This window comes from Somniosus microcephalus, unplaced genomic scaffold, assembly GCF_052327205.1.
Source record: "Somniosus microcephalus isolate GS21.2 unplaced genomic scaffold, FLI_Smic_1.0 unresolved_chr1, whole genome shotgun sequence".
Classification (NCBI taxonomy): Eukaryota; Metazoa; Chordata; class Chondrichthyes; order Squaliformes; family Somniosidae; genus Somniosus; species Somniosus microcephalus.
The window spans coordinates 19,791,006-19,804,853 of NW_028225179.1; the positions used below are offsets into that span (position 1 = coordinate 19,791,006).

General features: G+C 46.4%; 1 protein-coding gene across 5 annotated transcripts in view; it reads left to right on the forward strand.

Moving 5' to 3' along the window:
* The window catches only part of LOC147093865 (uncharacterized), a 31,242-nt gene extending 17,802 nt beyond the window's left edge, over positions 1-13,440 (forward strand). For 2 of the 5 annotated variants that reach the window (XM_085974366.1, XM_085974365.1), the window contains exons 2-3: positions 8,470-8,879; positions 9,151-13,440. In XM_085974366.1, coding sequence (XP_085830492.1) covers positions 9,333-12,536 — 3,204 coding nt within the window. In that variant the 5' untranslated portion in view covers positions 8,470-8,879; positions 9,151-9,332 and the 3' untranslated portion in view covers positions 12,537-13,440. Of the gene's footprint in view, positions 1-7,289; positions 8,880-9,150 lie in introns of those variants that run through there. The other 3 variants (XM_085974368.1, XM_085974367.1, XM_085974364.1) reach the window with 2 other exon arrangements.
* Positions 13,441-13,848: the final 408 nt, after the last annotated feature.

A 13,848-nucleotide genomic window follows, 5' to 3' on the forward strand; every position in this document is an offset into this window, starting at 1 on the left:
ACACGCTAATCTCTTATGCTGGACCTTATCGAAAGCCTTCTGAAAATCCAAATACACCACATCCACTGGTTCTCCCTTATCTATTTTATCAGTTACATCCTCAAAACATTCCAGTAGATTAGTCTAGCACGATTTATCTTTTGTAAATCCATGTTGACTTTGTCCAATCCTGTCACCGTTTTCCAAGTGCTCTGCTATTACATCTTTTATAATGGACTCTAGCATTTTCCCCACTACCGATGTCAGGCTTACCGGTCCATAATTTCCCGTTTTCTCTCTACCACCTTTTTTGAATAGTGGGGTAACATTAGCTACTCTCCAATACATGGGAACTGTTATAGAGTCTATCAAATTTTGGAAGATGACCAGCAATTCTGTCCCTCTAGTGCTACTTGTCTCTCCCAGTCCTCTCTTCACCTTGTTTCTCCTCTCTAATGTTTCATCCTGGTGCCCATCCCCCTGTCTAATTAATTTAAACCCTCCCCCCACAGCACTAGTTAATCGTCCCATGAGGACATTGGTCCCAGCTCTGTTGTGGTGTAACCCGTCCACCTTGTACAGGTCCCTCCTGCCCCAGAACTGGTCCCTCCTGCCCCAAGAATCTGAAGTCCTGCAATATTTCTCTTTCAGGGGCTTATCCAATTCCCTTTTGAAAGCAGTGATTGAATCTGCCTCCACCACCCTTTCAGGCAGTGCATTCCATAAGCACATAAGAAATAGGAGCAGGAGTAGGCCAATCGGCCCCTCGAGCCTGCTCCGAAATTCAATAAGATCATGGCTGATCTGATCCTAACCGCCAATCTACTATCACAGAACCATCTCCTGAATCTAACAGAATTAGACACACGAAATAGGAGCAGGATCAGGCTACACGGCCCCTGGGCCCGCTCCGCTACCCACAGGGCCATGACCGATCCGAACCTAAACTCATATCCAAATTCCTGCCCGCTCCCTGTAACCCTTAATTCCCTTCTTGGAAACTGTCTTATTTCTGTTTTAAATTTATGTAATGATGTAGCTTCTACAGCTTTTTGGGGCAGCATATTCCATGGACCTACCACCCTCTGAGTGAAGTAGTTCCTCCTCATCTCAGTTTTGAACGAGCAGCCCCTAATTCTAAGACTATGCCCCCTAGTTCCAGTTTCACCCATCATCGGGAACATCCTCCCCGCATCCACCTGATCCAAACCCTTCACAATCTTGTTTGTTTCAATAAGATCGCCTCTCATTCTTCTGAACTCCAATGAGTAGAGTCCCAATCTACTCAACCTCTCCTCATATGTCCATCCACTCATCCCCGGGATTAACCGAGTGAACCTTCTTTGTACTGACTCGAGAGCAAGTATGTCCTTTCTTAAGTATGGACACCAAAATTGTACGCAGTATTCCAGGTGCGGTCTCACCAATACCTTGTACAACTGAAGCAATACCTCCCTATTTTTATATTCTATCCCCCTAGCAATGAAAGCCAACATTCCATTGGCCTTCTTAATCACTTGCTGCACCTGCATACTAACCTTTTGAGTTTCGTGCACCAGGGCCCCCAGATCCCTTTGTACTTCAGTACTTTTAATTTCTTGCCATTAAGATAATAACTTGCTCGATGATTTTTCCTGCCAAAGTGCATAACCTCACACTTTCCAGTATTGTATTCCATCTGCCAAATCTCTGCCCACTTACTTAGCCTGTCGATGTCCCCTTGCAGGTTTTTTATGTCCTCCTCACTCACTACTTTCCCTCCCATCTTAGTATCATCTGCAAACTTTGATATGTTACACTCGGTCCCCTCCTCCAAATCGTTAATATCGATTGTAAAGAGTTGGGGACCCAGCACTGACCCCTGCGGAACACCACTAGTTACTGATTGCCAGTCTGAGAATGAACCATTTATCCCAACTCTCTGCCTTCTGTTAGATAGCCAATCCTCTATCCATGCCAGAATATACATAGATACATAGAGATAGGAACAGGAGTAGGCCATTCGGCCCTTCGAGCCTGCTCCGCCATTCAATGAGATCATGGCTGATCTTCGTCTGAGATCATAGCTGATCTTACCAGTTCAGTACCCCGTCCCCGCCTTTTCTCCGTAACCCTTAATCCCCTTAGCCTTCAGAAATATATCCAATTCTCTCTTGAAAATATTTATTGAATTAGCCTTCACAGCCCTCTGTGGCAGGGAATTCCACAGGCTCACCACTCTTTGAGTGAAGAAATTCTTCCTCATCTCTGTTTTAAATGATTTGCCCGCTATTTTTAGACTGTGGCCCCTGGTTCTGTGCTCCCCGGCCATTGGAAACATTCTCTCTGAATTCAGCCTGTCCAGGCCTGCCATAATTTTATATGTTTCGATGAGATCCCCTCTCAATCTTCTAAACTCCAGTGAGTACAAGCCCAAACTATTTAATCTCTCTTCGTAGGTCATTCCCGCCATTCCAGGTATCAGCCTGGTGAATCGCCGTTGCACTCTTTCCATGACAAGAACATCCTTCCGCAGATGGGGCGACCAAAACTGTACACAATACTCCAGATGCGGTCTCACCAGCACCTTGTACAGCTGTAGTAAGGTATCCCTATTCCTATACTCGAACCCCCTTGATATGAAGGCCAACATACCATTTGCCTTCTTAATCGCCTGTTGCACCTGCATGCTCTCCTTCAGTGACTGGTGCACAAGAACACCCAGGTCCCTCTGCACTTCCCCATCTCCCAATCTATTGCCATTTAGATAATAATCTACCCTCCTGTTTTTACCCCCAAAGTGGATAACCTCGCATTTATCCACATTATAGTGCATCTGCCACGTATCCGCCCATTCCCCCAACCTGTCCAAATCACACTGTAGCCTCCTGACATCCTCATCAGAGCCCACCCCTCCTCCTAGTTTAGTGTCGTCAGCGAATTTGGAAATATTGCATCCAATTCCCTGATCCAGATCATTTATATATATTGTGAACAGCTGGGGTCCCAGGACAGATCCTTGCGGCACCCCGCTGGTCACTGCCTGCCACTCCGAAAACGAGCCGTTTATTCCAACTCTCTGTTTTCTATCCGCCAGCCAGTTCTCTATCCACGTTAATACTTTGCCCCCAATCCCATGAGCCTTAATTTTGCATGATAATCTTTGGTGTGGAACCTTATCGAAGGCTTTCTGGAAGTCAAGGTACACCACATCCACTGGCTCTCCCCCATCTATTCTACCAGTTACCTCCTCAAAAAATTCCAGCAGATTAGTCAAACACGATTTACCCTTTGTAAATCCATGTTGACTCTGTCCGATCCTTTCCCCATTTGTCAAGTGCTCCGCTATTTTATCCTTAATAATGGACTCTAGCATTTTGCCCACAACCGATGTAAGGCTTACTGGTCTATAATTCCCTGCTTTCTCTCTACCCCCCTTTTTAAATATTGGGGTAACATTAGCTAGCCTCCAATCCACGGGTACTGTTCCCGAGTCAATGGAGTTCCGGAAGATGATCCTTAGAGCATCTGCTATCTCCAGGGCCACCTCCTTAAGTACCCTAGGATGTAGTTTATCAGGCCCCGGGGATTTGTCGGCCTTCAGTCCCCTCAACTTACCCAACACCATATCCCTAGAGATACTAATTTCTGTCAGCTCCTCCCTCTCATTAGTCCCTATGTTTGCCGATATTCCTGGGAGGTTATTTGTGTCCTCCTTTGTGAATACAGAACCAAAGTATGAGTTTAATTGGTCTGCCATTTCCTTATTCTCCATTATATATTCTCCCGAATCGGACTGCAAGGGACCGACTTGGGATTTTACCAGTCTTTTCCTCCTGATATACCGATAAAAGCTTTTGCAGTCTGTCTTTATGTTTGCTGCAAGTTTACTTTCGTATTCTATTTTCCCCTTCCTGATTAATCCCTTTGTCCTCTTTTGCTGTATCCTGTACTGCCCCCAATCTTCCGGTCTGGTGCTTTTTTTTGCCAGTTGATATGCCCTTTTTTTGATTTTATGCTGTCCCTAATTTCCCTCGTTATCCACGGTTGAGTCACCTTTTTAGGTTTATTTTTATGCCAAACCGGTATAAACATGTTCTGGAATTCTTCCATTCTATCTTTGAATGCTTGCCATTGTCTATCCACTGTCAATCCCCCCAGAAACACCACCCAATCAATCTTACCCAATTCCCGTCTCATACCCTCGTAATTCCCTTTATTTAAGTTCTGGACCTTAGTCTCTGATTCAATTTCCTCACTCTCCATCTCGACTGAGAGCTCGATCATATTATGATCGCTCTGACCCAAGGGGCCTCGTACAAGAAGATTGCTGATAAGTCCCTTCTCATTGCACAATACCCAGTCTAAAATGGCCTGATCTCGAGTCGGCTCCTCGACATATTGGTCCAGATAACCGTCCCGAAAACATTCCAGGAATTCCTCCTCCTCAGAATTTTTACTAATTTGGGTAGTCCAATCAATATGTAAATTAAAGTCACCCATGATGACAGCTGTGCTCTTATCGCACGCTTCTCTAATTTCCCTTTTTATGCCTTCCCTCACCTCCATATTACTATTTGGAGGCCTATATATCACACCCACTAACGTTTTCCTCCCCTTGCTATTTCTCATTTCTACCCATACAGATTCCGTTTCATCCGAGTTAATATCCTTCCTTTCCATTGCATTAATCCCCTCCTTTACCAGCAATGCTACCCCACCTCCCCTACCTTTTTGCCGATCCTTCCTAAATATTGTATATCCCTGGATGTTAAGTTCCCAGCCTTGCCCACCCTGCAGCCACGTTTCTGTAATCCCAATCAAATCATACTTGTTTACCTCTATTTCCACAACTAATTCATCCACCTTGTTCCTAATGCTTCTAGCATTAAGATACAAAGCCTTCAGGCTTGCTTTTTTCACACTCTCATTATGAATTAGTTTGGCCCTTTGTGTTTCTCTCCTTTGCTTATTGCTTCTCACCTTTCTACCATCTATTTCTGACTTCATATGACTTCCCTCTTTTCCACTACCTAGGTTCCCATCCCCCTGCCAAATTAGTTTAAATCCTCCCGAACCGCCCTAGAAAATATTACCCCGAGGACATCGGCTCCCTCACAGTTCAGGTGTAGACCGTCCCCTTGGTACAGGTCACTCCTCCCCAAGAACTGGTTCCAATGCCTCAGGAATTTAAATCCCTCTCCCTTGCACCACTGCTCAAGCCACGTATTTAGCTTATCTATCTTACTCTCTCTAAACTTATTAGCTCGTGGCACTGGTAGCAATCCAGAGATTACTACCTTTGAGGTCCTACTTTTCAATTTAGCTCCTAACTCCCTAAATTCAGCTTGTAGGACCTCCTCCCTCTTTTTACCTACATCGTTGGTACCTACATGTACCACGACAACTGGCTGATCCCCCTCAATCCCGTGATTTTTTATCTTAAGCAATAATCTTTTGTGTAGCACCTTGTCAAATGCCTTTTGGAAGTCTAAATACACTACGTCCACTGGTTCATCTTTATCCACCCTATATGTTACTTCCTCAAAGAACTCCAGCAAATTTGTCAAACATGACCTCCCCTTCATAAAACCATGCTGACTTTGTCCTATTAAATTATGATTATCCAAATGTCCTGTTACTGTCTCCTTAATAATGGACTCCAAAATTTTACCTACCACAGATGTTAGGCTAACCGATCTATAGTTTCCAGCCTTCTGTCTACTGCCCTTTTTAAATAAGGGTGTTACATTAGCAGTTTTCCAGTCTGCCGGGACATTTGCCGAGTCCAGGGTGTTTGGGAAAATTATTACCAATGCATCCACAATCCCTACTGCCACTTCCCTCAAGACCCTAGGATGTAAGCCATCAGGTCCAGGTGACTTATTCGCCTTGAGTCCCATTATTTTACCGTGTACCACTTCCTTAGTGATTTTGATCGTGTTTAGCTCCTCCCCCCCTTTAGCCCCCTGTTTGTCCAGTGTTGGGATATTCTTAGTGTCTTCTGCTGTAAAGACTGATATAAAATATTCATTCAGTGTTTTTGCCATCTCCATATTTCCCACCATTAATTTCCCGGTCTCATCCTCTCAGGGACCAGCATTTACTTTAGCCACCCTTTTTCTTTTTATATAACTATAAAAACTCTTACTATCTGTTTTTATATTTTTTGCTAATTTACTTTCATAATCTATCTTCCCTTTCTTAATCAATCTTTTTGTTATTTTTTGCTGTCTTTTAAAGTTTTCCCAATCCTGTATCCTCCCACTAGATTTGGCTACCTTATATGCCCTTGTTTTTAGTTGAATACTATCCTTAATTTCTTTACTTAGCCACGGATGGCTGTCTTTTCTTTTACACCCTTTTCTTCTCAGTGGAATATATATTTTTTGGAAGTTGTAAAAAAACTCCTTAAATGTACATCACTGATCATGTATCGTCTTACCCTTTAATCTATTTTCCCAATCCACTCTACTCAATTCCGCTCTCATACCTTCATAGTCTCCTTTATTCAAGCTTAGCACGCTTGTTTGAGATCCAACCTTCTCACCCTCTAATTGAATATGGAATTCAACCATGTTATGGTCACTCATTCCAAGGTGATCCTTTACTAGGACATTTTTAATTAATCCTGTCTCGTTACACAGGACCAGATCTAAGGTTGCTTGCCCCCTGGTCGGTTCAGTTACTGCTCAAGAAACCCATCCCTAATACACTCAATGAACTCATCCTCAAGGCAGCCCTGCCCAATTTGATTTGTCCAATTAATATGATAGTTAAAATCCCCCATAATTATAGATGTTCCCTTATTACAAGCCTCAACTATTTCCAGATCCTAACCACTCGCTGCGTAAAAAGTTTTTCCTCATGTCGCCTTTGGTTCTTTTGTCAATCACCTTAAATCTGTGTCCTCTGGTTCTCGACCCCTCTGCCAATTGCAAGAGTTTCTCTCCATCTACTCTGTCCAGACCCCTCCTGATTTTGAACACCTCTATCAAATCTCCTCTCAATCTTCTCTGCTTCAAGGAGAACAACACCAGCTTCTCCAGTCTATCAATGTAACTGAAGTCCCTCATCCCTGGAATCATTCTCGTAAATCTTTTCTGCACCCTCTCTAAGGCCTTCACATCCATCCTAAAGTGTGGTGTCCAGAATTGGACACAATATTCCAGTTGAGGCTGAACTAGTGTTTTATACAGGTTCAGCATAATTTCAACACTTCTGTACTCTATACCTCTATTCATGAAACCCAGGTTCCTGTAAGCTTTTTTAACTGCTTTCTCAACCTGCCCTGCCACCTTCAATGATTTGTGCACATATACGCCTCGGTCTCTCTGTTCATGCACCCACTTTAGGATTGTACCCTTTAGTTTAGATTTCCTCTCCTCATTCTTGTATCACTTCACATTTTTCTGCATTAAATTTAATCTGTCACATGTCCGCCCATTCCACCAGCCTGTCTATATCCTCTTGAAGTCTATCACTATCTTCCTCACTGTTCACTATACTTCCAAGTTCTGTGTCATCTGCAAATTTTGAAATTGTGCCTTGTACACCCACATCCAAGTCATTAATATATATCAAGAAAAGCAGTGGTCCTAGAACCGACCCCTGGGAACACCACTGTGTACCTTCCTCCAGTCTGAAAAACAACCATTCACCACTACTCACTGTTTCCTGTCACTTAGCCAATTCCCTATCCATGCAGCCACTGTCCCTTTTGCTCCATGGGCTTCAACTTTGCTGGTAAGCCTATTATGTGGCACTTTGTCGAACGCCTTGGAAATCCATGCACACCACGTCAACCGCAGTGCCCTCATCAACCCTCTCTGTTACCTCATCAAAAAACTCCAAGTTGGTTAAACACGATTTGCCTTTAACAAATCCGTGCTGGCTTTCCTTAATTAATCCACACTGTTAATTTTGTCCCTGATTTTTGTTTCTAAAAGCTTCCCCACTACCGAGGCCAAACTGACTGGCCCGTGGTTGCGGGGTTTGTCCTTACACCCTTTTTTGAACAAGGGTGTGACATTTGCAATCCTCCGGTCCTCTGGAACCACCCCAGTTTCTAATGAGGATTTGGAAGGTTATGGCCAGTAGCTCTGCTATTTCTTCCTTCACTTCCCTCAGCGTACTAGGATGCTTCCCATCCGGTCCTGGTGACTTATTTACTTTAAGTACAGCCAGCCTTTCTAGTACCTTGTCTTTATCAATTTTTCTCCCATCCAGTATCTCGTCTACTTCCTCCTTCACTATGTCTATGGCAGCATCTTCTTCCTTGGTGAAGACAGATGCAAAGTACTGATTTAGTTCCTCAGCCTTACCCTCTGCCTCCATGCGTAGGTCTCCTTTTTGGTCCCTAATCGAACCCCTCCTCTTACTACCTGTTTATTATTTATATGCCTATTGTGCTGTCTCTCCCTCTAACTTAACCTTACAGTATGTACATAACCTACTTATATATGTATAACTTACCTGTTAGGGCCGTTGCCCCTTTAACTCACCTTTTAGGGCCATTGCCCCTTTAAGACGCGCCTTAGCGTGCTGACGTCACGTACGACGTGACGTGCGTGAGGCGGCTGCCGGCCCGACTCGGCCCTCCAGAAAGGTCGCCGGCACAGCCCGGCCTAGCGTCTTCGGCCGCATCGATCAGCCGCCGGGAGCGCCGCTATCTTCCGCTCCCGCGGCAAGCACCGGCTCAGCCTGGCCTCCAGCTCCCGCTCCCGACTTAGGCCCCAACGGCCAGCGATACAACGACCGGCAAACGTGATGACGTCACAACCCCGAGCGTGATGAGGTCATCACGCTCCCCACGGGACTGCGAGCTCATTCCTCGTGGAGCCTCCGCCGGAACAGGACCTGCGCCATGGTGCTCCTCAGTTGTATTGTCCCCATGCTTGAGTCTTGGAAATTGTTTGTCTGTAAGTATTTTAGAATGCTATAGATGATTAGCGTACACTGTATGTTGTAGAAAATGTTTAGTTGCAACTTTTCTCTGTCTAGCTGGTTAACTAGTAGCCGTATTCGATACACTATGTACAGGGCTAATTTAAAGAGAATGCCTTCCAGCTTGCTAAATGTATATTCATTGCCAGATGTACTGTGTTGCCCAGGCGTACCTAAATTTGTGTATACATATCAGTTATGCGTTTGTATACTAATGTGTGCTTCCATTTCTGTGTTGTATTACAGTTTTACAATAAGAATCTTTCAGTAAAGTTTTACAAGAAAAGTCAAGCCTTGTGATTTTTATGGGAAGATATCAAGTTGTTCGCTATCTGTCTAGCTCTGCATAGGATCGCGTTGCGAGGGCAGAATAGTAAAAAGACAACAGCACAGCGGGCTCAAGCACAAGAAGATACCACTCAGCTACCATGAGTCTATGCTCAGGAAGACAATATACCATAGAGGACGTCGACCAGCCAATCGAGAAGTATGAGCCTTTCCGAGCAAACGCTGCCAAGTCACAGTCCTCTAAAGTATTCTCTAGGTCATCTCGGCGGTCCAGCAGACCGTCATCATCGACAGCTTCTGCAGCCGCCAAAGCACGTGCCAAGGCAAAAGCTACCCAGGCCCAATTGTCCTTTGCTGAAAAAGAAGCTGACCTTATGAAGCAGAGAGCCGACCTCGACGCTAGTGTGATGAAGCAGACAGCACAGTCTTCTAAAGTATCCACTAGATCATCTCGGCAGTCCAGCAGACCGTCGTCATCGACAGCTTCTGCAGCCGCCAAAGCACGTGCCAAGGCAGAAGCTGCCCAGGCTCAATTGGCCCTTGCTGAAAAAGAAGCTAGTGTGATGAAGCAGAAAGCTGACCTCGACGCTAGTGCTACGAAGCAGAGAGCTGACCTCGCTGCCATTCTCCACATTCTCCAAAGCCAGAGAGCTGCCGCTGCCGCTAAAGCCGAAGCCGCAGCTTATGAAGAAGGTAAGGAGAGCGAACGTGGGGAGCCCAGCCATGAAGCATATGATCTGGAACAGCCCCTCAGTCCAGTGCAACGTACAAGTGAGTATGTCCAACAATACTCCGAATTGTTCTTCAAGGGAAGATCCAGGTACCCCGACGTAGGACCAGCTACTCACCACAGCAACAAACAGCCTGTTTACGGAGACACTGAGCTTAAAAGAGAAGAAACAAGTAAGACTTACCTGCAGAGACCTCCACAACACCCGACCAATCCAGCCAAGCATTCCTCACCCGAGCCACAAGGTGCACAAGACCTCGCTAGGTACCTTACTCGCCGAGAATTGTTAAGTTCAGGCCTCCAAGAATTTGATGACCGTCCCGAAAATTATTGGTCATGGAAAGCGTCCTTCCTGAGTACCACCAAGGACTTGAATCTGTCAGCCAGAGAAGAACTAGACCTGATGACAAAGTGGCTCGGAGCTGAGTCGTCCAAACAGGCGAAGAGAATTCGCTCAGCGCTCGTCAGCAATCCCACAGCAGGCCTCAACCTGGTTTGGCAACGTCTCGAAGATTGTTATGGGACACCAGAAGCCATCGAACACGCACTGCTCAAGAAGATTGAGGACTTTCCGAAGCTAACCAACAAAGATAATGTCGAGCTCCGAGAACTGGGCGACATTCTCCTCGAACTGGAGTGTGCCAAGGGAGAAGGTTACCTGACCGGCCTCTCGTATTTGTATACAGCTCGTGGGGTAAACCCAATAGTGGAAAAGCTCCCCCACAACCTTCAAGAGAAATTGATATCTAAGGGATCCAAGTACAAGGAGGACAATGGAATGGCATTTCCCCCCTTCTCTCTCTTCTCCAGGTTCGTCCAACAACAGGCAAAGGTGAGGAATGATCCAAGTTTCACTTTCTCCACCTCCAGCAGTTACGCTCCTTCGAGAACAGAGAAATCCACAAAGTACAGCAATAAAGCCTCTGTGAGTGTGCACAAAACAGATGTTCCAGCCGACCCCTCAGTCAACCAATCCAGTTCTGCTGGGAATGAAGTGGATGACCCAGATCGTCAGTGTCCAATACACAAGAAGCCCCACCCACTCAAAAAGTGTCGAAGCTTTACAGACAAGCCTATTGATGAGCGCACATCATACCTGAAAAAGAACCACATCTGCTTCAGGTGCTGTGGGTCGACTATGCACATGGCAAAAGACTGCAAGGCGACAATCAAGTGCTTTGAGTGCAACAGCGAAAAACACATCGCAGCCCTGCATCCAGGTCCTCCTCCGTCAACCGCGGTCGACAAAGAGGATAGCGGGGAGCAAAGCACATCTTCAGTCACCTCCAAGTGTACAGAGGTTTGTGGAAATGCAAGCAGCCCACGCTCATGCTCCAAAATCTGCTTGGTTAAAGCATATCCTGCAGGGAGAAAGGAGAAGGCAATCAAAATGTATGCAGTGCTCGATGAGCAAAGTAACAACTCTCCAGCGAAGACAGAATTCTTCAATCTCTTCGAAGTCAAGGCCAGCGCCGCTCTGTACACGCTAAAAACCTGTGCAGGGACAACAGAGACTACGGGTAGGAGAGTTGGGAACTTCATGATCGAGTCCATGGATGGGAAACTACAGCTTCCCCTCCCCACCTTGATTGAGTGCGACATGATGCCAGAGGATAGGACGGAAATCCCCTCCCCAGATGTCGCATGCCATCAGCCCCACCTACAGCCAATTGCCAACAAGATTCCAGCTGTGGACCCGGACGCTCCAATCCTCCTGCTCTTGGGAAGAGACATCTTAAGGGTGCACAAGGTGCATGAGCATATCAACGGGCCCCACGATGCTCCTTATGCGCAGCGGCTTGACTTGGGATGGGTCCTCGTGGGTGGAGTTTGCCTGGGAACAGTCCACAAACCAGCGGATGTCAGCGTCTACAAAGCAAACGTGTTGCACAACGGTCGCACATCCTGTCTCAGCCCATGGCCAAACAGGATCCAGGTAAAGGAGGACTACGATGACATGACGCAGCATCATAGGTCAACCGCCTCTGTCTGTGAGGAAGAGGCAGGCCCCACCGTGAGCACAGATGGCCTAGGATGCTCAGCGTTTGAAAGGTCCAAGGACGATGGACACAGCTGGGTGGCACCCATGCCGTTTCGCTCTCCTGGACGCCGTCTTCCGAGTAGCGGGGAGCAGGCTGCGGGGCGCCTCTGCTCGCTCAGGAGAACCCTGGTGCCGGTGTCCACCGACCCAGACATGCCTGCAGTCCTCACCCCAGCGATGCTCCTGACTCAAAAGATGAGTTCTATTTCAGCTCCCTCTGGAAACTTCGACATGGCCGAGCTGCACGGGAAGCTATGGAAACAAGTACAGTGTCTTGCAGACACTCCTTGGAAGAGATGGAGAGGAGAGTATTTGTCCACCCTACAGAGCCGTAGGAAATGGACAGAAGACAAGCCGAATGTCAAAGTGAGAGATGCCGTCTTGCTGAAAGACAGCCAAGCACACAAACGAATGGCCAGTGGGACTGGTCGTCAAAACTCTGCCGAGCAGGGACAAGAGGGTCCGCAAGGTGGAGGTGAAGATCATCAAGAAGGGGACTGTCAAAGTGTTTCCGAGGCCAGTCTCAGAGATCGTAGTCCTCCTTTCCGAAGAAAGCCAGAGAACGGACTCTGAGTATGTCGCTGCCGAAGGACGTTCTCTTCAGGTTTATTTTGTGTCTGTAGTGGTACAAATGGGATTGTACCAAGCGGGGAGTGTGCTGTCTCTCCCTCTAACTTAACCTTACTGTATATACATAACCTACTTATATATGTATAACTTACCTGTTAGAGCCGTTGCCCCTTTAACTCACCTTTTAGGGCCATTGCCCCTTTAAGACGCGCCTTAGCATGCTGACGTCACGTCACATACGACGTGACGTGCGTGAGGTGGCTGCCGGCCCGACTCGGCCCTCCAGAAAGGCCGCCGGCACAGCCCGGCCTAGCGTCTTCGGCCGCATCGATCAGCCGCCGGGAGCGCCGCTAGCTTCCGCTCCCGCGGCAAGCACCGGCTCAGCCTGGCCTCCAGCTCCCGCTCCCGACTTAGGCCCCAACGGCCAGCGACACAACGACCGGCAAACGTGATGATGTCACAACCCCGAGCGTGATGAGGTCATCACGCTCCCCACGGGACTGCGAGCTCATTCCTCGTGGAGCCTCCGCCGGAACAGGACCTGCGCCACGGTGCTCCTCAGTTGTATTGTCCCCATGCTTGAGTCTTGGAAATTGTTTGTCTGTAAGTATTTTAGAGTGCTATAGATGATTAGCGTACACTGTATGTTGTAGAAAATGTTTAGTTGTAACTTTTCTCTGTCTAGCTGGTTAACTAGTAGCCGTATTTGATACACTATGTACAGGGCTAATTTAAAAGAATGCCTTCCAGCTTGCTAAATGTATATTCGTTGCCAAATGTACTGTGTTGCCCAGGCGTACCTAAATTTGTGTATACATATCAGTTATGCGTTTGTATACTAATGTGTGCTTCCATTTCTGTATTGTATTACAGTTTTACAATAAGAATCTTTCAGTAAAGTTTTACAAGAAAAATCAAGCCTTGTGATTTTTATGGGAAGATATCAAGTTGTTCGCTGTCTGTCTAGCTCTGCATAGGATCGCGTTGCGAGGGCAGAATACCTATAGAAGACTTTTGGATTACCTTTTATGTTAGCTGCCATTCTATTCTCATACCCTCTCTTTGCCCCTCGTATTTTCTTTTTCTCTTTTGCTCTGAACTTTCTATATTTAGCCTGATTCTCAGATGTATTCTCGACCTGACGTCTGTCATACATGCTCTTTTTCTGCTTCATCTTGCTATCTATCTTTTTTGTCATCCAGGGAGCTCTGACTTTAGTTGCCCTACATTTCCCCTTAGTGGGAATGTACCTCGACTGTACCTGAATTATTTCCTCTTTAAAGGCAGCCCATTGTTCCTCTACAGTTTTTTCTGC